The following is a 24,591-nucleotide window of genomic DNA, read 5'->3' on the forward strand; positions in this document are numbered from 1 at the left end:
ATTCTGTAGAATACACTGTATCTATGGGACATTCTGAGGAATACACTGTATCTATGGGACATTCTGAGGAATACACTGTATCTATGAGACGTTCTGAGAAATACACTGTATCTATGGGACATTCTGTAAAAAAAATGTATCTATGAGACATTCTGAGTAATACACTGTATCTATGGGACATTCTGTAAAATACACTGTATCTATGAGACATTCTGAGGAAATACACTGTATCTATGGGACATTATGAGGAATACACTGTATCTATGAGACGTTCTGAGGAATACACTGTATCTATGAGATATTCTGAGTAATACACTGTATCTATGGGATATTCTGAGTAATACACTGTATATATGGGACATTCTGTATAATACACCGTATCTATGAGATATTCTGTAGAATACACTGTATCTATGGGACATTCTGAGGAATACACTGTATCTATGAGATATTCTGAGTAATACACTGTATCTATGGGACATTCTGAGGAATACACTGTATCTATGAGACGTTCTGAGGAATACACTGTATCTATGAGATATTCTGAGGAATACACTGTATCTATGGGACATTCTGAGGAATACACTGTATCTATGAGATATTCTGAGGAAATACACTGTATCTATGGGATATTCTGAGGAATACACTGTATCTATGAGATATTCTGAGTAATACACTGTATCTATGGGACATTCTGTAGAATACACTGTATCTATGAGATATTCTGTAGAATACACTGTATCTATGAGATATTCTGAGTAATACACTGTATCTATAGGATATTCTGAGGAATACACTGTATCTATGGGACATTCTGTAGAATACACTGTATCTATGGGACATTCTGTAGAATACTGTATCTATGAGATATTCTGTAGAATACACTGTATCTATGAGATATTCTGAGTAATACACTGTATCTATGGGACATTCTGTAGAATACACTGTATCTGTGAGATATTCTGAGTAATACACTGTATCTATGAGATATTCTGTGTAATACACTGTATCTATGAGACATTCTGAGGAATACACTGTATCTATGGGATATTCTGAGTAATACACTGTATCTATGGGATATTCTGAAGAATACACTGTATCTATGAGATATTCTGTGGAATAGAATCAGTATACAAATATTCATGTTGTACTTAGCATTTCCATGATACCAAACATTCAAATATGTAAGTTAGATGTACAAGTTCTGTGGAATACTTCCTCTGTACAAACATTTTATTAAATCTAAAATTTTCCTACGATATGAAACTTTCTGAGGAATATGAAAAGTGTATGTCACATATGGGAGATGTTCCAAGGAATATGAGGAATATTCAAATATTGATGTCACATGTAAGAGACATTCTAAAGAATATGCTGCCTCAGGATTAAAATATTTATACAATATTTACCTACGATATGAGATATTCTGTCAGAGGGATAGACTGGTATCTATGTTCTGTGCACTGGTACAAGCGAGTATGACATTATCACATTAAACCTCATGTGGAAGGACAATAGTTTGGTCTTTTTCTGATAGGTCCATCGTCTCTTGTTCAGCAAAGTTTCAAAGTTTATTTAGGGAACGTAGAGTAAAATATCAACAAACACGTTTAATGAATTCATAACCAAAAGTTTATTTCAAGAACAAACCTAAGTGATATTGACAAAGTTAACCTCAATATCTATTGAGAATTTGAGATTAGAACAGATTTTGTTATGGTATATCAATTTACACTTTATCTTAAAGCTCTAATTTACACATTAAATCTAATTACTTTCTCAGAAAAGTTTCCAGTTAGCACTGATTTCAAAATGTGGTGAAATAATATTCACTTTAAATGGTATTGTAAAACTCAGTGAAGGGCATTTCACAATGAGGTTTATTTATATATGGTGACACTTAAGGCTCTGTTTTGTTGACACCAATGCACAAAGAAGCTGTAGCTATTTTTCATCAAATGTATATTTTTGTTAATTTGTATATGAAAACTAAAAATATCAGCCTTTTTCTTACGTCATGGAAGTCTTACTTCGTCAATAAGTATTAAAATACAAAAAAAATTAAATGTTGTAAATTGTAGAATGTTGATTTTTTCTTAAGATGTTCAAACAAAATTTTCAATGGCATAGGAAAATTTTCACATTATTTAACCAAGCTAATGACAGAAACGTGAAAAGTACTCTTGTGACTATTCACTTAATATTTCTGCTGTTCAAGGGAGACAATCAGACAGATTTCAATTATATTTAAATGACTGTACAGTCAAAGAGGGGATAATTTCATATTTTGTGCATCTTGGAATATACTTTAATTTACACTTGCCTGTTCATATTTAAAAGATGATGAATATAATGCAGTAGTTCAGTATCACATAATTCTTCCACAGTTTTGGTTTTTTAGACATTTCCCAGGAACTTCTTGCTCTATACTTCTTCAAATCAAAAAATATGTAGACACTAAAACAATACATACTAAGCACTTAAGTTGTTACACAAAATATTCAGGTTTGTACATAAAACATTGTGTCATTGAAAATTACTTATATATATCTAAGTAAATTGACAACATAAAATATGCATAAATCCTGCAGCTATTTATATATATGTAGATATATGGCAATCATAAGGTTTGTTTCTGAACACATTTACAATGCAGATTGTATATCACAGCTTCAACTTCCTGTATCAAAGCTGTCAGTTCATCATTAACCATAGATAGTACAATAAAATGTATACCGTATATAACCTAATAAGGGCACCCCTTCCTTATTTTCCAAGAAAAAAAAAATTTTTGACTAAATCAGTGTCAAAATGGTGTTCAAAAGTAATAATCCATGTGCAATGTTTTGCTACTTTATGTGTACAAATTTTCTTAAGCAAATTAAGAAACTGGAACGGAAGTTTTCGCCACATTTTGTCTATTCATACAGATATCAGAACAAAGTGGGCCAAAAACTAATGCTAAACACACATACAAATTACATACAAATAACTTACAATATTTATTTGAAGATAAAGTAAAAGACTTAATTTATGTTATTAACTTATTGTTTTCAAGAACAAAAAGCTAGCAAAAGACACTGTAAATCAATTATTAGGTCAAAGATGAAGTAAAACGATGTCTGATATGATCTGGTAAATCACACTTGTGTCAATAAATAGAACACAAAAGAGTTCCATTTGAACATAAATGGTGGAACATATGTTCTCTGTTCTGAACAAAAGCTGGCAAGATTTACAAGTTTTCAGGAATATCCCAGTCATGTTTATATAATGATAATGAATAGATATCTTGATCTGGAATATATTTATCACTGAATATTTAACCGTTTCCACAACCTTGGGTATTCTGCTATAAGGTATAGTCTGTTTCATAAAACTGCAGAATAACGAATCTTAATAAGGCGCCCTGAACCATATTAGGTCATGTACTTGTACAATTCTATCAAGGAACACCATGGTTAACAAATGTGAGCACTAAAAAGCATTATGTCAATCATGTCATTTCAATCAAAATTACAGCACTTTATGAAAAAATTCTGTAAAATCTAAGTTAAAGATTTGAACACCAATTATTTTCAAATTTGAATGCATAAATAATACTGGCATAACAAAGGTGTTGGTAAATGAACTCTAAATGTTTCCCTCAATCACATTCTTCTGTTGCAGAATCAAGACTTGTGGTTCGAGCCCTTCAGGTAAACAGAGTCAAGTTCCTCAGGTTTTAGCTTTCGGTGAAAAGAAGCTGGACATACTCTTCATACCAGATTTGTCCACTTTGCTGAGTAATGATTGAGCTTTGTTCATCTTGACAGCCTGCAACAGTTAAAAATATGTCATTTCCTTCCTTTTATCCAACTATCAAAACTATACCTAACAGTTGTATCAATCCAAAATCGTATCAGAAATAGAGGGTTTCTCATTTTTAGTGTCACTTCTGAGTTTATGTATTGTTTCCTAAATATCTTTATAATAAAGACAAAGATATTAAATATCATATGGATGTTTGTTGGTGATACATATAACATATTTTTACATTAAATTTTCTACTTCAAAAATACACACACACATTCACTTGGGTCTCTACTTCAAAAATACACACACACATTCACTTGGGTCTCTGATTTATAGAAACCTGATTTTTTTTTTTAATATTCTCACTGCATTTTGTGAAACAACTAAATGTTTATTAGATACTGCGAGCATTAAAAACATGCAAAAGGTGTAAATGCTATTGTGTCATTTATTTCATCTGTGGATGCTTAGTCCATGATATCATTTCCTAGCCATCGTCAGAAAACCTTTGGATCACAGTCAAGAATACCCTCCTGAGTGAAGATTTCGTCATGTCTTGAGCTTGGGGAATGATCATGTAAATCTCAAAATATCACTATTCATTTTAAACTGATTCCTCACCTTGACTTTGACATTATTTTTACCCTGACTGTAATCTTCTGTTGGACCAGAATTTTCTGTTTTCATTCGCTACAAAGAGGAAATCAATGTGATAAATCTACATGTCAGTATATTTTGTATTCATGACATTTTTCATGTTTAATAATATGCATACCTCAAGACAACAAATCCTGTGTAAGGAAAACCAAGCATTAAGTTTACTTTGAGTTGATGACCCCAGGACTCCAGAATTGGCAGAATTTGGCCAAATTTTGCATTATATTGATAGTCGATCTGTTGATAGCACATAACCAGTAGAAAAAATGTACAAATCTATAATATATTATTGCAAATGCATTTCTTAAATATCATTGAGTCCAGAAAAAGTGTGAATTGCAAAGTATATGGACAAGGTTATTAAAATTGTACTGTACGATGATAATACAATCAAGTGGATATATAGTGGAAATTGTACAACATCCCATTGAAAGATTGGTGTACAATTTGTAAAATTCAAGAACCAATTCATAACCAATAAAAGGAAATCTATTTAACTATTTCATGTGATACTTAATCATGATTTTCCAAGTGATTCCGAACACCAAGGTTTGAGGGCAGAATTTAGTTTATAATGATAAAATAATGGACTTTCCTTATAGCCATTGACCACAAGGAGACTGATCTATATAAGTTACCTTAGCTGGAGGTTCTGTAGCTTCTGTCTTTTCTGCCTCTGCAGGTAAACTGTTAGTGTAAAAACAAGGGATCTCATCAGTTGTTATATACATATATCTTAAAACTTGGTTCTATATATCAAGCTCAAATTAAATAACTCATCTTCATTTTTTTTTTAATTAAATTTTAAAGGACAAACTTTGTTTGTTTTTCAAGATGTAACAGAATAAATAGCTAGTTTTGAGTGTTCATTGTGAAATTAGTTTTAGTAATTGAAAATTTAATAGCTGAGTAAATTCTCATCTTATCCAGGACAAATAGCAGCTTATTTTGATATATCCAGGTCTAATAGCAGCTTATTTTGATATATCCAGGTCAAATAGCAGCTTATTTTGATATATCCAGGTCAAATAGCAGCTTATTTTGATATTTCTTTAACAGTCTTGAAAGCAACATCGTTTAAATGTTTTGATTTTTTTGACAAAATTTAAAAGAACTCGTGATCAAAGGGAGATAATTTGTATTTTTGTAATGCCATAATGTAGATTGATGAGATCACAGAGGGATCATTGTGGCCCACAAATGAAGGATCTATGTTGGATTTGTGTAAGACTTGACCTTTTCTATAATTTTTCCTTCTTTCCCTCCATTCTTTCCTAATCATAAGTGGGCTAAAAATGTCACTCACCCAAGATGTACCAAAAGTTCCTGGCCAAGCTCTACAGACAAGTAGTCACATACCATTCCATGAGCAAATCGACGGTAATCATCTGTCGATAAAATCACAACTTTAAACAAGGAATGTTTTACTATACTTGAATAGATTTGCTACACAACACTGGCTTTGAAGATAGGTAGGTAGACTGACTGACTTACTGACAGAAAGAAACAAGAGGCCCAGGGGCCTTAACAGTCTTCTGACTCTAAAGACCCTTGTACAATTGTAGTAAACATACTCAGAAGCAAGTATAGTGGCACTGTTGAATTGGCCATTGCCATTTTTAAGAGGCAGAAAATAATAACACGTTGTTGGCTCTCCTTTCTTAATATCCTCAAAAATTTCTAGCTCAATGGCAAAAGTGGAACAAGAGAAAAAGTTTAAAATGTGTTTTTCAAGATGGCTGCCATTTTGGATTTCTGACCGACCCGAAAAATACCAACACTTGGTCATGAGGACAATCTCAGGATCATTTCTGGTAAGTTAAAGCTGAATTCCACTTGTGGAACATGAGAAGAAGTTTGAAATGTGAAAAGTTTACGCACCATGGACGGCGCACAGTAGACAATGCATGATGACTATTGGTCATCCTGACCCTTCCGACTTCGGGTGAAATGACCAAATAAATCAATGTCACCATATGAAAATGACATGTGAAAGTCAAGATTTTCCTGATCCAGCAATTCTCACCTGTTGTTGCTGTAGAGAAGCGTTTGCTCCTGATAAAGGAAGAACTTTGGGCTCCAGACACACATATATTCTTAGAGGACAGGACATCTGCCAGCTTGTCAATCTGTCAAGAAAAAACAACCTTTCAATCATTCAATGCAGTTGGTTTGTCGAGATACCAAAACTTCCATTAGTTAGTAGGATACTGAGGGAGATTTTCTCTTAATAATCTGATAACAAGTAAAATCTCGATATGAAATCATCAAAAGATCCAAGAGGACCTTTCTGATGGAGAGATGACAAACTTAAACTGTCAAACTCTAAAACGGCTGTCGGTTCGCCATTTTCTTTTCCTCATCAAAATTAAAATTGAATGGACACAACAAAGGATCATCGGGAAACTACATAATAAATATATCAAACTTCAACTGTCAAACTCCCTGATGGCTTCCTATTGGTCATTTTGTTTATCCTGATCAGGCTCAAAACTGAATGAGTGCAATTATATGGATCAAGGGGATAGCTGCCTGTTGGCCATTTTCTCTCTCGATCTGACTCCAAATGAAATGGCCGCAATAATGAAGTGAGGGGAACCTTTGTATGAATCCTTCTCAAGCCGTCTCAAAGAAAGAGAAAATAAAATCAGAGAAATTCATCATAGGGCACAAAAATTTACAAAAATTTCATTCAATCTACACAAGGACTAAGCTGAAAAAATTTATGTCCCAATCTAATTAAAATTAGACTTGGAATTTCCGATACTCTGTGATACACTGCAACAAGAGGCCCAATGGGCCTGTATCACTCATTGTTTGAAGAATTCAGCTTATTTGACCTATGTGACCTTGAATATAGGTCAAGGTCATTCATTTGAACACACTAGGTAGTCCTTCACCCAAGCATGCTACAGGCCCATATTGAAAAGTTGTTTAAAGATGTTAGCCTATTTGATCCATGTGATCTTGAATGAGGGTCTAGGTCATTCATTTGAACAAACTTGGTAGCCCTTCACCCCAGCATGCTACAGACCTAATATTAAGTTCCTGTGCTTCGCACGGCGGACAACGACGGACGGAACACGATGGCTTCAGGTCATCCTGACCCTTTGGCTAAGATGACCTAATAAAAAGTCTAACGCATGGCGCATGAGGACAGACGGAACACGATGGCTACTCAGTTCCCCTTCCCCCAAGGATATTCCTGAACAAATTTGGGGAAAATCCATTCAAAACTTTAGGACTAGTAGCAATTTAAAGAAAATTTTGACGGGCGGCAGATGCCGCACCATGGGCCAGGTGAACTAAAAATGACTTCTATCTGTGGTTTCTGTCTGATAAAACCAACAGTCCTTCCATTGGAATAGATCTAACTCATTTATGACTGAGTATCAACGTGCAAGCTGAAGAATACTAGGTGATCTACTACTATAAATCACATATATTTCGAGTGGGATTTATTTTCGCGTTAATTGGTGAGAATTCAAATCCCTCGGGAATATTTATATAAGAATGACAAGAATAAGTGGCGTCACTTTTGAATCTACCATAATCTTTAGTTGGTGAACAGACATTGCCGTCAAAGTAATAATAGAATGATAAATTATATACTTATATATCAGATTGTAATTTCATATCACAAATACCCTACATATGAACGGGCGTGAACGCTTTATTTACATTGAAAACAACTCACTTCACTCTCCACATGGAAATATCATCGTCGACGTCATTCGTGAATTTCAAGTCATTTTAAGACCAGAATTCGCGAAATTATGTATTAGCGAATAAGTCGAATGAGGTAAATTCGTGAAATTAATTACTCGCGAAATATAAGTGATTTACAGAATACTGTAAAAATATGTCACAGTATGGTATCCAATACTCCTGTGTACTGACCTTTCCCTGTAACCATGACAGCGTCCTCTCCTTGTTGAACCTGTACACTCTCAAGTCATCATCACCTGTAAAAATATAGCAGCTTATGTTATCCTGTGACACAATTGTCAGATAAATTGACCTGAAAAACATTAGATTCACATGCATACATGTTTTGTTTACAAATGTTAAAAGTGTTGCAAAAAAGCTGGCACATGTCACTATGTTAGATCTTGCATCATGCCAAGAAAAAACAACTTAGATTTTGAGAAAATTTATACTAGAGCTGTTAAAATTTGAGAAGTTCAAAATATTTAAGTTTATGCATGCCAGCTGGCACAGAAATTACAGTGACAGATCAGAGAGAATGTCAAAACTGCATATGGCAAAAGTAATCTTAAAGTGAAGTCCAAAACATGGTTTATTGTTATATAACATCCAATAACTAGAGCTGAAACAAATAACATATTTGGGCATTTGAATTATTGGAATGTTATTGAAATATTCGGGAGTTAATGTCGACACTTAAGAAAATGTAATTATTTCTGATTTACTATTGTATAGATGAATATTTACATTTTCATTTCGCTCTGCCTTAATAAAACCCAGTAAATTCAGATTACTTCATTTCCCTTTGGAAGATTTTGGGTCTCGTGCTTCTGTTCTAAGACACGAATCACTATCTTGCTGGCGTGTGAATACATTCACAGAGTTTACCATGGCGATCAAGTTCTGTACTGCCTCAGACTTGAATACACTTTCATTTTGTGAATTGTGTAACATTGTTATAAACGTATATAAACACAAGTGTAATAGCCACTTTATGTGCCAATAAAAAATACCAGTATAATGCAGACAGTTTAGAAAACAGGATCTGGCAGAGGTTTATAGAGGTTCCACTGTACATGTAATAAACACAATCATTTGACATTATAAAGTAACTTTAGAATAAATCTTACCCTTCATATCCGACACTTGATAAAGTTCTGACATTCCGGCAGTCTTATACAGATGGTGGCATTCTGGAAAGTCATCATCCGTCACGATCTGGTCAATAGTCATGAACTTTCCTGTCTAAAACAAGTGTGTTATTATAAATATGTAGCTATAAATAGAAATTGATATAAATTGATTAAAATGAGCCTGATTTCCACAAATAAAATACCTGTGATAAATTGATGATTGGTAATTATGTAATAATATACTTCCATTTTATGGACACCTAGAATGTTCCCAAACCACTTTTGAACTAAACACAAAATTATGGCCAACATTTAAAATATATCAAAAAAGCCTTTTTCGCAATATGATTGCATTGCATTGATGTTTGGGCTCCTTAGTAATGTTCATAAAACAAGAGGCCCATGTCTGAAGTTTAAAATATTTCAGTAGATTTGACCCCTTTTTGACCTTGCCCATAGGGGCCAATAATTGCATCCCAGCAATCTGCCTTCCAAAACAGCTAATTTCAATAGAAATGACACTAATGATAGTCGAAAAGGTGATTTCCTTACATAAACTTCTGTAAAGGGAACCTCCTTCTCAGGGGCAAACATGAGACTCCAGGGTAATGAAATTCACAATTTTGGTAAAGTACCTTAAAACCCTTTTATATATCTATAAAGAGTATTTGATTCTATCTTATTTGGGCCTAGATAAGATGGGTATTTTTTTTAATTTAAGCTTATTTGACCCTTTCTTGCCCCGCCCATCGCCCCTGTCAGGGCCAAAAAGTGATGACCATCAAGCTGTCATCCCAATCCCATGCTGATAATGTTCATAAAATTAGAATGAATTCCAATTGAAATGGAACAAATGACAGTCTGAAACGTTAGACCTCAGGGTCATGAAATTCACAATTTTGGTAAAGCACCTTAAGACTCTTCTATTTATGAAAAGGTTTTGATTTTACTAATTATTTGGGTCTTTAGGTTGACATTTGGTCATGGAAGCTGAAAAAATCTTTCCCAATTCACCATTTTTCTTCCCAAAATGAGACAAAAGGCCCTTTCCCAAACTAGTGAGATAAAGCCCTGTCCCAGCAAACAATATGTACGTAAAAGTGGAGAATAGCAGGAATTTGCCTTTAGCCTAGTTGTAGGATATCTGCTTGGAGAGATATCTGTATAATAGTTCATAACCAAGACAGGGTAATTTTTCATAACTCATTCTGATTACATGGTATCAAGGGTAGTAACTCCTCAGAATACATTTTTAGCAACCTGAACGTTTCCTTTTTAATCATAATTTGCATATTTGTTATGGGTCTTGAATCAAACATGGGAAGATTGGTTTTGTTTGTTTTTGTTTTACGTCCTATTAACAACCAGGGTCATTTAAGGCTATACCAGGTTTTGGAGGTGGAGGAAAGCCGGAGTACCCGGAGAAAAACCACCAGCCTACGGTCAGTACCTGGCAACTGCCCCATGTAGGTTTCGAACTCACAACCCAGAGGTGGAAGGCTAGTGATAAAGTGTCAGGACACCTTAACCACTCGGCCACCGCGGCCCCCTTCCTGTGAAGAATACAGACACCTTAACCACTCGGCCACCGCTGCCCCCTTCCTGTGAAGAAGACAAAGAGTAATATTGAAGTGTAGTATAGTTACCTTTTCTGCTTTGATAAGGTAAGGCAGCACTAAAAATACAGGATCTACTATAGCCGTCAATATTAGTGATCCATCTGTACAAAGAAAACAAAATCTTTATAATCTTCTGAACTGTATGTTTCTTTCATCTAAACAAAGAAGCAAATTCTAAAAGCTTTTCCAGTAGAATATCTACCCAATGGTTTGTCTAACAAGATCAATCGAAAGTGATTTAAGCCAAACAGCAACATTACAATATTATATGCAAAGAATTTCTCGTTTTCCCATGATTATGAAAATACTGAAAAAGCTGTTTTTGCAAAAATTTAACAAACACAAAACCAAGTACTTCCTCCCCCCTCCTACACCCTACTATCTATCTACATACTTACTCATCCATCACCAACAATATGGAGGTCATATAAACATATTACTGTACATGTATAGTTTCTTTTTAATCTAAACTTAATGTACGTTCTCCCGGTAAAAATATACCATTCTCTAACTTGGAGGTAAAAAATGACGACACTTTTGAGATGAAAATTGTACACCTGTCCTATTCCCGGGTCACGTACACAGACAAAGAACTTTATTTTGTTCTATCAAAACAACCGTATTATTGATAGAAGATCAATTTTTTTTAATTCCAATCTGATATTGTTTATCATGTGGTAAAACAAACAGTGACAACACAATTTTTACAGATTTTGCTCAATGTCCATCTGAGTATGGCATCATTTTCTGTTCACAAGGGCATGCTTCTGCACGATTTTAAATTGTTTTCGTAAGTAACGACAAGGTGGATATGGCGTTTTTGCGTAACGTACGAATGTTCGTAAGTTAGGAAGTTTTTGTGAAACGCTTAGTTATTCGTAAATGTGACTTACGCAAATTTCATAAGTTATGAAGCTTTGTGAAACGATACCCTGGACTAAGTTCTGTCACTGGAAACCTCAAAATCTAACCATTAAAGTTTGACTATACATTATCAGTTACCACTTTGCACTTGATTTCCTATGAACCATGACCGGAACTCTTCTTTAAAGGAGGTGACTTCATGGATATCTCGCTCATTGTGAGAAAACACAAATAATGCACCTTTATCTGCAAAAAAAAACATTCAGTTTCCTTCTCAAAAACATATATAATCATATTTTCACTCAATGATATTTCTTTCCTTGGTGAAGTCATAATAACATCAATTCTCTAATGAATGTATAAATTCAATTAGAAGGGTGTGAGGTGCATATTTTGGACTTACCCCCAAAACTTTCAAGTGAATTTTAAATTTGGTGCAAAAAAATTTAAGTCCACAAATTTAATAGTAAAATTAGAAAAAATCACAAATTTGTTCTGCATGATTTTGCAATAACATCACTCCTAGACATCTAATGAATGTATAAACCAAATAAGAAGGGTGTGAGTTGTACACTTTTGTACTTTGAAGCTTTCCAAAAACTGATTCCAAAAACTTTAAAGTGGGGTGCGACGCGGACGCCTGGGGTACAGCATCAGCTCACGGTTACTCGTAACCGGTGACGGTGTGACGGTTACTCGTAACCGGTGACGGGTGACAGTTACTCGTAACCGTTGTAACCGGTGAGCTAATAACCTGTAATACTACATTAGGAATGTCACAGGTAACTGATATAACAGTAAACACAGCTACTACTAACAAAACTGGATTCAATACATGGGGCCCACTTCAGAAAAAAAAAAAAAAACATGACAACACATGTACAAGTCATGATCATTTGCATAGAAAAGGTTTTACGCACATCTCACTCAATTTCGAAGTGGTATAACGTACCCCTAGATTATAGGAACAGACTCGTTTGATTAATTGCTTTTTGTCAGATAAAAGTTTTACTATTACAGGGTATATTTTCCATGATGTAAGAAAGTCACTTAGTGATATAATATACAAAGGTATGGAAGTCCCATTAATAGCAGCTTTGTATGTAAATATGTCTAAAATAAAGATTCATGCCATTATGGACTTATTGTTTACTACTAAAGAACGCACCTGATTTAGGGTGACGAAGTTTACAGAATGTTGGCTTGTCTTCTGCATTTGGGTTTTCCTCTATTATTGAATCTAGAAAGAAAAAAAAGAGACAGCATATATATTGAACTAATGCATTATACATTGCATCTCAGAGATATCACTAATATTCTTTGTGTCAAGGACAAACCTATAAAAATACCTAAGTTTGTGTATATTAAAATGTTACTTAGCAACACTCTCGTCAGCTGAAAAGCCATAAATAAAAGGCTGTAATAGTGGATGTAAAACGTGCACCAGATAATTAACTATATATACAAGAAGCCCATGGTCCTTAACAGTCAGCTGACTCTAAAGATCCTTGTAATATTGTAGTAGACATATACTCAGTAGCAAGTATGGTTGCACTGTCGGCCATAGCAGCCATCTTGGATTTCGGACTGAGCCAAAAAAAATAACAACTCTTGGTCAGGACAATCTCAGGATGATTTCAGGTCAACCAGACCAGAATCTCATTGCTAGAACTTGAGAAGAAGTTTGAAATATGTGTTGTTCAGGAAAACCATGATTGTTCAATCACGTTACAAAATGGCTGTCATGACTGCAATGTCAAAGTTTTTACTAAGCTGAAAAATAACAACATAATGTTGGCTTCCCTTCCTTAACACTAACCAATTTCCAGCTCAATGGCACCAGAAGAACTGGAGAAGTTTAAAAGAGTGTTTTTTTTAAGATGGCTGCCATGGTGACCATGACCGTCTTGGATTTCGGATTGATCCGAAAAATAACAACAGTTTGAAATGTGAAAAGTTTACGCACGACGACGGATGAAGTAAGATGTCTATAGGTCATCCTGACCCTTCAGGTCAGATGACCTAATCGATAAGGTATCGGGCATACATCTATGTTCTTTATTAAGAATATGGTCATGTGTTGCAGTGCACGTTAGTACACATATGTAAAAGTAGCTATTCAAAAGTGTCAAGTGTGCCTTGTACAAGTTATGTATAGTCACTAATCACTGTCACTCAGCTGGGGCCTGGTTAAAATGTCCCTTCATCTTATCACTAGCCCTCCACATCTGGGTTGCAAGTTCGAAACCTACGTAAGACATATGTGCACTGTGCAGCTGCATTGCATGGTACTGACTGTAGGACGGTGTTTTTTCTCCGGGTAATCCGGCTTTTCTCCAAAACCTTGCACATTTAGCTATCTTTTGTTTTGTAACTGACACTTTTCAACCTCATACTATTCATTTACACCATAGATAGGAGTCCATTTTTTTATGTATATTACATCAACATGCTTATTATATAATTCCTAATAAATCATAACTATAAAAGGGAATTCTCTTGCTGTTGATCACCAATCTGGATATGCAAATTTTTTGGGGGGGGGGGGGGGGGGGGGGGTCCTATTTATCTGTATACAGTCAATCAGAAAAGATGTCATTTGAATGCTGATGTTGCTGAATACATATAGCCTATAGCTAGCCTGGAACTGTACCACAGTGTTAAATTGTGTTTTCTCGATGACCCGCTCTACAATTTCTCTAATCTCGGGTATATCATAGTCAGTAACTCTGTTTTTTTGCAGTTGTAGGCATGTTATAGTCGGGTATTTTTGTGTATGTATATTTATATCCTCAGGCTTCGAGGGAAAGGGGTGGATATTTTTGCTACGAAATACATGGGCCAGAGACACAGTCCAGTCACTTCAGCACTGTGTGTATATTTCATATTGTCATCACTATTACAAACCTTCACTGATCTGTAGCCAGCCTAGCTGCGATAATGTAGCTCTCGATGACGGACAGATTATTTTTGACAGATGGTCATCATCAGAGCTGTGATTCCCTTCCATTGACGATAGTGTAATTTATTTGGATTTCCTTATAAGGAAATGTTCCTTTACACTGACTTGTATCAAAGATGACGGTATGTTTGAACTGATATCTCTGTGTCTTGCTTTTTTTTTTAAGATTTTACCATTTTATGTCAAAGAAATAATGTAAGGTGCAGGTTTGTTGGTTAAATATTGATAGATAGCAAAATCATCCATTTAAATGTGTTTTTTTATCAGCGAAAAATTATAATCATAGCTATAAATATACTGCCCGATGCTACATTATCGGCAATGGGAGGGACTTCATATCCTGCCTATTCATTCTATAATAATATAACCAGCCATTAAACTGGAGTCGACAGAACCACACAGTTGACAAACTAAAATCACTATACGATGATGCGCTGTTGTCTGAAGCCAGAACTTTGAATACGTGTGGCCTTAGCGAAGACAATTAACGTACATTTTTTTGTAGCTCTCGACGGCGGATGGGCGATTTGTGACTGATGGCTATGATCGTCCTGCTTCAGGAGAGCAGTGTTAGTAAAGCGAAAAGTAAAGCAATGGGCAGGATACTCTACGTATCAGTGAAACTGTCTATAGATCTTTGGATTTTGGCAATTGATATAGGCCTATACAAACCATTAATCAAAAACACCCATTGTTCAACGTCATGATTCCCGCCTCCATTTTTGTGTTCATGTGTCATGTCACCATTGCTATCTTTTGAAGTTTGTCTGGAAGATCGTCTTGTTGACATTTCAATAATCAAATGGCGGGAATCAATCGATCTGGCTACTATAGACGCTTAAATATATTTTCGTTCAGATGAAGCGTTTCTGTAACTCAGCTGAAAACCGTGTTGCAGCCTGGTAAAGCCAATCTCACACAGTACCGTCCGGGGAAAACCTACTTTATGTTCCCTGGTCGATATCGGCCTGTGCCGGGTGATACCGGACGGTCCGTGCTTTACCAGGTTGTAATTATAGCATTAATAGCAGCTTTGTATGTAAGTAAAATAAAGATTCATGCCATTATGGACTTATTGTTTACTACAAAGAACGCACCTGATTTAGGGTGACGAAGTTTACAGAATGTTGGCTTGTCTTCTGCATTTGGGTTTTCCTCTATTATTGAATCTAGAAAGAAAAAAAAAGAGACAGCATATATATTGAACTAATGCATTATACATTGCATCTCAGAGATATCACTAATATTCTTTGTGTCAAGGACAAACCTATAAAAATACCTAAGTTTGTGTATATTAAAATGTTACTTAGCAACACTCTCGTCAGCTGAAAAGCCATAAATAAAAGGCTGTAATAGTGGATGTAAAACGTGCACCAGATAATTAACTATATATACAAGAAGCCCATGGTCCTTAACAGTCAGCTGACTCTAAAGATCCTTGTAATATTGTAGTAGACATATACTCAGTAGCAAGTATGGTTGCACTGTCGGCCATAGCAGCCATCTTGGATTTCGGACTGAGCCAAAAAAAATAACAACTCTTGGTCAGGACAATCTCAGGATGATTTCAGGTCAACCAGACCAGAATCGCATTGCTAGAACTTGAGAAGAAGTTTGAAATATGTGTTGTTCAGGAAAACCATGATTGTTCAATCACGTTACAAAATGGCTGTCATGACTACAATGTCAAAGTTTTTACTAAGCTGAAAAATAACAACATAATGTTGGCTTCCCTTCCTTAACACTAACCAATTTCCAGCTCAATGGCACCAGAAGAACTGGAGAAGAAGTTTAAAAGTGTGTTTTTTTTAAGATGGCTGCCATGGTGACCATGACCATCTTGGATTTCGGATTAATCCGAAAAATAACAACAGTTAACAACGCACGACGACGGATGAAGTAAGATGTCACTAGGTCATCCTGACCCTTCAGGTCAGATGACCTAATTGATAGGGTATCGGGCATACATCTATGTTCTTTATTAAGAATATGGTCATGTGTTGCAGTGCACGTTAGTACACATATGTAAAAGTAGCTATTCAAAAGTGTCAAGTGTGCCTTGTACAAGTTATGTATAGTCACTAATCACTGTCACTCAGCTGGGGCCTGGTTAAAATGTCCCTTCATCTTATCACTAGCCCTCCACATCTGGGTTGCAAGTTCGAAACCTACGTAAGACATATGTGCACTGTGCAGTTGCATTGCATGATACTGACTGTAGGACGGTGTTTTTTCTCCGGGTAATCCGGCTTTTCTCCAAAACCTTGCACATTTAGCTATCTTTTGTTTTGTAACTGACACTTTTCAACCTCATACTATTCATTTACACCATAGATAGGAGTCCATTTTTTATGTATATTACATCAACATGCTTATTATATAATTCCTAATATATCATAACTATAAAAGGGAATTCTCTTGCTGTTGATCACCAATCTGGATATGCAAATTTTTTTTGGGGGGGGGGGGGGGGTCCTATTTATCTGTATACAGTCAATCAGAAAAGATGTCATTTGAATGCTGATGTTGCTGAATACATATAGCCTAGCTAGCCTGGAACTGTACCACAGTGTTAAATTGTGTTTTCTCGATGACCCGCTCTACAATTTCTCTAATCTCGGGTATATCATAGTCAGTAACTCTGTTTTTTTGCAGTTGTAGGCATGTTATAGTCAGGTATTTTTGTGTATGTATATTTATATCCTCAGGCTTCGAGGGAAAGGGGTGGATATTTTTGCTACGAAATACATGGGCCAGAGACACAGTCCAGTCACTTCAGCACTGTGTGTATATTTCATATTGTCATCACTATTACAAACCTTCACTGATCTGTAGCCAGCCTAGCTGCGATAATGTAGCTCTCGATGACGGACAGATTATTTTTGACAGATGGTCATCATCAGAGCTGTGATTCCCTTCCATTGACGATAGTGTAATTTATTTGGATTTCCTTATAAGGAAATGTTCCTTTACACTGACTTGTATCAAAGATGACGGTATGTTTGAACTGATATCTCTGTGTCTTGCTTTTTTTTTTAAGATTTTACCATTTTATGTCAAAGAAATAATGTAAGGTGCAGGTTTGTTGGTTAAATATTGATAGATAGCAAAATCATCCATTTAAATGTGTTTTTTTATCAGCGAAAAATTATAATCATAGCTATAAATATACTGCCCGATGCTACATTATCGGCAATGGGAGGGACTTCATATCCTGCCTATTCATTCTATAATAATATAACCAGCCATTAAACTGGAGTCGACAGAACCACACAGTTGACAAACTAAAATCACTATACGATGATGCGCTGTTGTCTGAAGCCAGAACTTTGAATACGTGTGGCCTTAGCGAAGACAATTAACGTACATTTTTTTGTAGCTCTCGACGGCGGATGGGCGATTTGTGACTGATGGCTATGATCGTCCTGCTTCAGGAGAGCAGTGTTAGTAAAGCGAAAAGTAAAGCAATGGGCAGGATACTCTACGTATCAGTGAAACTGTCTATAGATCTTTGGATTTTGGCAATTGATATAGGCCTATACAAACCATTAATCAAAAACACCCATTGTTCAACGTCATGATTCCCGCCTCCATTTTTGTGTTCATGTGTCATGTCACCATTGCTATCTTTTGAAGTTTGTCTGGAAGATCGTCTTGTTGACATTTCAATAATCAAATGGCGGGAATCAATCGATCTGGCTACTATAGACGCTTAAATATATTTTCGTTCAGATGAAGCGTTTCTGTAACTCAGCTGAAAACCGTGTTGCAGCCTGGTAAAGCCAATCTCACACAGTACCGTCCGGGGAAAACCTACTTTATGTTCCCTGGTCGATATCGGCCTGTGCCGGGTGATACCGGACGGTCCGTGCTTTACCAGGTTGTAATTATACGACCGGCTGACAAGGCAATTCAATATGTCTGCGCCCACGTTGACGCAGAAACAAATCCAGCAGACTATCAGGAAGGGGAATAGTAAGCAGGCGACGAAAACCGCGTTATCAAATCCTTACAACATACAATGGTACGCGAAGTATATCTTTATGTAGCTAATAACAAGGTGTGCCACTCTTCCGTAACCCGATTATCTCATTGCAAGTGCAATTATTACCTAGATCTATGTCCATATCCAGAGGGAATTGTATACAAAATTTGCTATAATCCTTTAATTTTCCGAAATTTTTGGCCCCCAGACCCCGCCAAATAAAAAATCGGCTCTCGCCTATGGCGCTCGCATTACCACTAAATTACAAAAAGTATTCATTATACAAAGGTCATGTAATGATGTTATTGGTAGAAAATGTCTAGGCTAACATTTTTATAATTACAAGTTTAAGGTCAGAGGTGAAATGAAAAAGCTGCAAATCTTTGTTTTTCAACATTTTTGAAAAATTCTTTCAAAGAACAATGCAGTATGTCATTGCAATGATTTTGATGTCTTTAGTTTTTCGTTAACATTTGTTGTTAATGCGGTCCATCATTTTGAATAAATGTATTTTCTTTGATCTTTTGGGTATGCCGACCATTCACATTTTAAGTTTCTCCTCAAGTTCCACCTGTGGTATTCAGCACAAACTTTTATGACATGATTATGAGATGGTACTAATCAATTTAGTCTTGTTATTATGGGGTCGGTCCAAAATCCAATATGGCCACTATGAAGCCATGTATTGAAAAGTTTGAAAAGACAATAAAACAAAACATTTTCATTATACAGAGGTTATGTAATTATATTATTTGTAGATAATGTCTGGGGCTAAATTTTTCTTACTACAAGTTTAAGGTCAGAGATCAAATAAAAATGTTCACTATGAGGTCAACGTTCACTAAGTTTAAAACTTTTTTATTTTTTAAATCTTTTTATATAGATTGATGCAGTATTTCGTTCTGATGATTTTAGTACCTTCGGTTCAACTGCCTGAAGGTCAAGTGAGCTTATGTCATCTGGCATCTGTCTGGCTGTCCGGCCTGTAGCATCCTGGGGTGAAGGGCTACCAAGTTTGTTCATTCAAGGTCAAAAGGTCAAATAGGCTAAAATCTTTAAACAACCTTCCTCAATAACCAAGAGGTACAGGAACCCAATATTTGAACCTGTAGTATATATGCTTGGGTGAAGGGCTACAAATTTGTTCAAATGAATGACCTTGACCTACAATAAAGGTCACAGGGGTCAAATAGGTTTTAATCTTGATTTCTCGATAACCAAGAGACCTGATTTAGGCCAATAGTATGCTGGAATGAAGGGCTGTAAAATTTATTGTCATGAATAAACCTAGCCTTCTCTCGATCTGATATTTGAATAAAGTGGTTATCAGCATTGTATCTGCAGAAATGAGATAGATCAACTTCAAAGTTGCAGAGCCAGGTGAGCGAAACAGGTCCATTGGGCACTTGGTCATTCGTATGACACAATATTTCGATATTTTTCACTCGTGCTTCGGATGCGTGAAAATATTGATATTCTGTCATACTCCATTTTTGCAAAGATGGTCATACTCGTGAAAAATATGTTATATTCAATAGGAAACCATTCAAAATCCTCTATATATTTTTCATGCCATATATGTAGATTCCCCTTACTCAAGTTTCACTTGTGATGCAAAAAACAAAATGGTCAATAGCTATATAAGCTGCCGTCTTGGAATTCATTTCTTGAATTCCATTATGCTCTTCCATTCTTCTCGCAATTTTTTGGGTGGATCTTTCTCTGATTTCATATGCATAATGAGGGTGAATATGATATTCCATTTTCAAATGAATGAAAAGAAAGATGAGATAAGTAAAGGTTCAGTCTTACATATTATGAGATGATTGACAGGCTAGTGCCAAGATCCCCCTGGGATCATTACATATAGTACACGATCGTCATTTGTAGATTTATCTAAATACCATACATATAATATTAACCATATATTGATTTTACTGCTCTATTTCAGGCCTACTGTCCAAGATAAAGTTCAACAAGAAATACTGCAACGACTTATTAGGTACTTTGAGCATATGATCATGATGATGTAAAGTATGATATTATTTTTATTGATAATAAATCCTTTTTGAAAAATCTGTGGTGATGTTTTCTGATCTCAAATCTTGAGAGAAAGATCAGTGATGTACATGTACAATTATTTATTTTTACAGCACGTTGAAGTCACTTGATATTGCAAGACCTAAAAGCTATAAGAGAAAGAAAAAGAAGACAGAAGATTCAAAGAAAGATAGTGTTTTGCCAAGGGATGAGGAAAGACAAGCCATCAGGTAAGTGTGAAATTGAATAGCAGAAATGTGTTAACCAGCCGAGGATTGAACCGGAGACCATGATGTGAAATCTTTTCTTGCCAACAGTACTTGTTCAGAGGAAATTACTAGCACCAAGCGGTCAAGTTATATTTCAAGATAAAAAAATGATTCTATTTATTTTGTGTTAGATTGAAACATTCTTTACACAATCAACAATATAAAAAAGATAAATAATTTACAAATGTCTTGCACCTCATCCACCTATATTAAGAAGATTGGGGGCACAGTGCATTTACCTGCATCAACTGACAGATCTTGATAATATGTAGATATGCACGTTTTAGCCACAGCAGAAAAAGTGTTAGTCTTGATTAGTAACACACTTCACAGATTTCATTTAACATAGCCCTCAGAATTTTGATACTCAACTACTGAATGATTCCGGGTATAACTGCATAATTATATAACTGGTACCAGTCTCCAGAGCACAATGGATGCCAATAATGACACTTAAATGATTTTCTCTCAAATTCATGAAATATGTATGATATTCAACAGGTGTCCTCTTCATGTTGTTGTGCTGCAGTGCAATAGTGCCTTAAACTGAATCCCAGCTGTACACATAAGATTTAATACTTTATATCTAACAAAAAAACTTTCTGTATTATAAATCATTCAATGATGAAACATTTCTTGATTAACAGAAAGCAGCTCCTGCTTGGTGTGAATCAGGTAACCAGAGGCTTGGAGAAAGATGAGGTACGATTGGTTATCGTGTGTCGATCTGCCAAACCTGTCATCATAACACAGCATCTGATTGGTTTAGCCAGCTTGAGGAGATGTCCAGCTATCTGTATCAATGATCTCAACAAGGCTGTGGGTGAGGCCATGAACATAACATCTGCTGTGGCTGTTGGATTCAAGGTAGGAATATAACAAATACTTCAGGGTGCATGCACATCTTTAAAAGTCCAGGAATTTCATTATGTATATGTTCTCTTAAAAAGTAATGAAATCTGACTATGAACCATGATTAAAAAATCCTTTAAATTCATATGTGACCTTGAAAAGTCCTTAAATTTTGCTGGTGTCTTGAAAACTAAAAACTTATTTGATTTTCTGATATGCCTTTGAAAAATCCTTGAATTTTACAATGTGTCCATGAAATACCTTGATCCCGGATTTTGGTTTTAAAAAATCCTTTGCTTTGCAATTGGATGCTCATTTGCTGTTTAAATTATGAAATTTTATCACAAAAAGGTGAAGAGTAAAGAAAAGTTTTCCAGTTTTCAAAAAGATATTAATTATTAAGTCATAGGGGTAATAAAAGTTTTATTTTCTTTAAATTTAGAAAATTTCCAAAGATGCAGATCCAAGTGTATTTGATGACCTGGTGGAATTCACTACTAAACATACCCCTGAAATAACACTGGCCTGGCTTCCTGAAAGTTCGGGGGACACTTTAAAAATGGAGACCCGTTTGGAGGAAATGGATACCACTACAAAGGACGAGAGTCGAAACACTCTCCATGTTGAAGATACCTCTGATCATTCAGTGAAGAATGAAAGTACAAATTTATCATGTATTGAAAATAGTGACATTAGGACTGAACCGGCTGATCTTGATATTGGGGAAAAGTTCTTTAAAGATTCCTCCCACAATGTTAGGTCACGCATAAAGCCAGCAGATCAAACTAAAATGGACTACTCACATTTCTATGTGTATAAATCATTAGCCACAAACAAAGAAAAGAAATGGCCCGAGTTTCTCCGATTCTCCAGTGAACCGGAAGAGTCTGTAGAGTATAAAAACATGACAGTTCAGGAAAGTTTAAAAAATCCACAACAACATTCTGTAAAATATGAAAAGGTATCAGTACAAAGGATTCCTGCAAATCCTGATAGAAAGAAAAGAAAACGGAAATTAAAAATTTAGGGAATGGAATTTGCATTAAAAGCTTAAATAAAACTGGAATATGTACTTAATGTGTGTTATCCTGTTTGTCTGCAAATATTAAGCCTTCGCCTGTAATAAGCCCATCCGTGTGTTTTGCAGCTCAGTAGAAATGCTTATGATTGTTATTTCCAACATATTATTGTTCCCATGGCTTATTCAAGGATAAATATTATGTACTTCTATCTTGTAAAAGAGAAGGAATTTTTGTCTGCACCATCAAATGTGATCAAAAGAAATTTCCTTCATAAAGAAACTCGTCATATAGGAACGAAGTCATCTTCTGCCAGTTGAGTTGACCATCCATCCGTCAAGTACAAGATCCTGTCTAGACCACTCTTCCTACAATTCTCAATAAAACTTTGTGAAGCACACTGGTTGTTGTCATGTATTGCACACTGTATATGTGCACTTGGGCTTTTTAGGTCATCTGACCCAAAGGATCCTGAGATGGTCCTGACGAAGTGTTGTTATTTTTCGGATCGGTCCAAAGTTCAAGATGGTCACCATGACAGCCATCTTTAAAAACACACTTTAAATTTCTTCTCCAGTTCCACTGGTGCCATTCAGCTGGAAATTGGAGAGGATTTTAAGGGAGGGAAGCCAACAAACACGGCCATTTTGTAACAAGATTGCACAATCATGGTTTTCCTGAACAACACCTATTTCAAACTTCTTCTCAAGTTCCTAAAGTAGGATTCAGCTCTTACTTACCAGAAATGATCCTTAGATGGTCCTGGCCATGTGTTGTTATTTTTCTCATCAGTCAGAAATCCAGGATGGGCGCCATCATAAAAAACACAATTGAAAATTCTTCTACAGTTCCACTGGTTGCACGGCGGCCATTTTGTAACATTATAATGCAATCCTTTGGGATTCAGCTCAAACTTATCAGAAATGATCCTGAGATGGTTCTGATCAAGTGTTGTTATCATTTTGGTGGATCCAAGATGAGCACCATTGGCAACAGTGCCGTTATACTCTCTACAGAGAAGAGAATGCATACTACCATAGTATAGGGGTCTTTAGAGTCAGATGACCGTTAAGGCCCATGGGCCTCTTGTTTTTATTCTCCTGTTTTTGATTGCAGACAGAATTTTGTCTGGACAAATCTTTCTACATTTTCATCCTTTCTTTTTGAACATTATACTTTAGCCATCTGATCATGTACTGCTTCACCATTGTTTACTGTTTCTGCATATCTCTAACAATGGTATGTTTTAATATTTACATTAATTAATGTGGATCATAGTTATGTACACATTCACACAAGCACTAAATTCGTTTGGCAAGCACACGGGCAGTTTCGCTATCACGAAAGCATGTACAAATATACATATTAATTACCTCTTACTCTGTACATATCGTTATCTCTCTAGAAAAACACTGCAAGAATGCAAAATATTAAAAAATAACAACATTTCATTAAAACATGATGTAAATAGAATTAACACCTCAAGACAGTAATTAATACTTTCGTTTTGAATGATATTAGGTGGCAATGAAATGCATAGAAACGTGTGGAACGTGAAACGTTTCTCTTTCTGCTGATCCCACCTTTTCCAAACATTATAAGGAATACAGTTAAATCTGCATTTATAATAAATTCCATACACATTAATTTAAAAATATTTTACTTATGAAGTCGACCATCTCGGTGTA

The 24,591-nt window shown here is 35.5% G+C and overlaps 2 protein-coding genes across 5 annotated transcripts; one reads left to right on the forward strand and one right to left on the reverse strand.

Moving 5' to 3' along the window:
• Positions 1-1,614: 1,614 nt before the first annotated feature.
• On the reverse strand, positions 1,615-18,435 carry LOC117342179 (ribonuclease H2 subunit B-like). 2 transcript variants are annotated; one of them, XM_033904210.1, is made up of 11 exons: positions 18,285-18,435; positions 15,836-15,907; positions 11,915-12,022; positions 10,940-11,013; positions 9,291-9,405; positions 8,353-8,417; positions 6,479-6,581; positions 5,759-5,840; positions 5,091-5,139; positions 4,417-4,485; positions 1,615-3,816 (listed from the first exon to the last, which is right to left on the reverse strand). In XM_033904210.1, exons 1-11 carry the CDS (start codon positions 18,400-18,402, stop codon positions 3,718-3,720), a joined length of 954 nt encoding a protein of 317 aa, XP_033760101.1. In that variant the 5' UTR covers positions 18,403-18,435; the 3' UTR covers positions 1,615-3,717. The 2 variants fall into 2 exon arrangements, with proteins under 2 accessions (XP_033760101.1, XP_033760100.1); XM_033904209.1 differs by lacking the exons at positions 15,836-15,907; positions 18,285-18,435 and adding exons at positions 12,945-13,016; positions 15,411-15,561.
• LOC117342177 (ribonuclease P protein subunit p38-like) lies at positions 15,638-23,301 on the forward strand. 3 transcript variants are annotated; one of them, XM_033904207.1, is made up of 6 exons: positions 15,638-15,744; positions 18,619-18,762; positions 20,675-20,725; positions 20,877-20,993; positions 21,680-21,899; positions 22,327-22,961. In XM_033904207.1, exons 2-6 carry the CDS (start codon positions 18,656-18,658, stop codon positions 22,909-22,911), a joined length of 1,080 nt encoding a protein of 359 aa, XP_033760098.1. In that variant the 5' UTR covers positions 15,638-15,744; positions 18,619-18,655; the 3' UTR covers positions 22,912-22,961. The 3 variants fall into 3 exon arrangements, with proteins under 3 accessions (XP_033760098.1, XP_033760099.1, XP_033760097.1); XM_033904206.1 differs by lacking the exon at positions 15,638-15,744 and having other exon boundaries at positions 18,523-18,762; XM_033904208.1 differs by lacking the exons at positions 15,638-15,744; positions 20,675-20,725 and having other exon boundaries at positions 18,520-18,762; positions 22,327-23,301.
• The last annotated feature ends 1,290 nt before the right edge of the window (positions 23,302-24,591 follow it).

The sequence above is a fragment of the Pecten maximus genome, chromosome 14 (genome assembly GCF_902652985.1).
Source record: "Pecten maximus chromosome 14, xPecMax1.1, whole genome shotgun sequence".
NCBI lineage: Eukaryota > Metazoa > Mollusca > Bivalvia > Pectinida > Pectinidae > Pecten > Pecten maximus.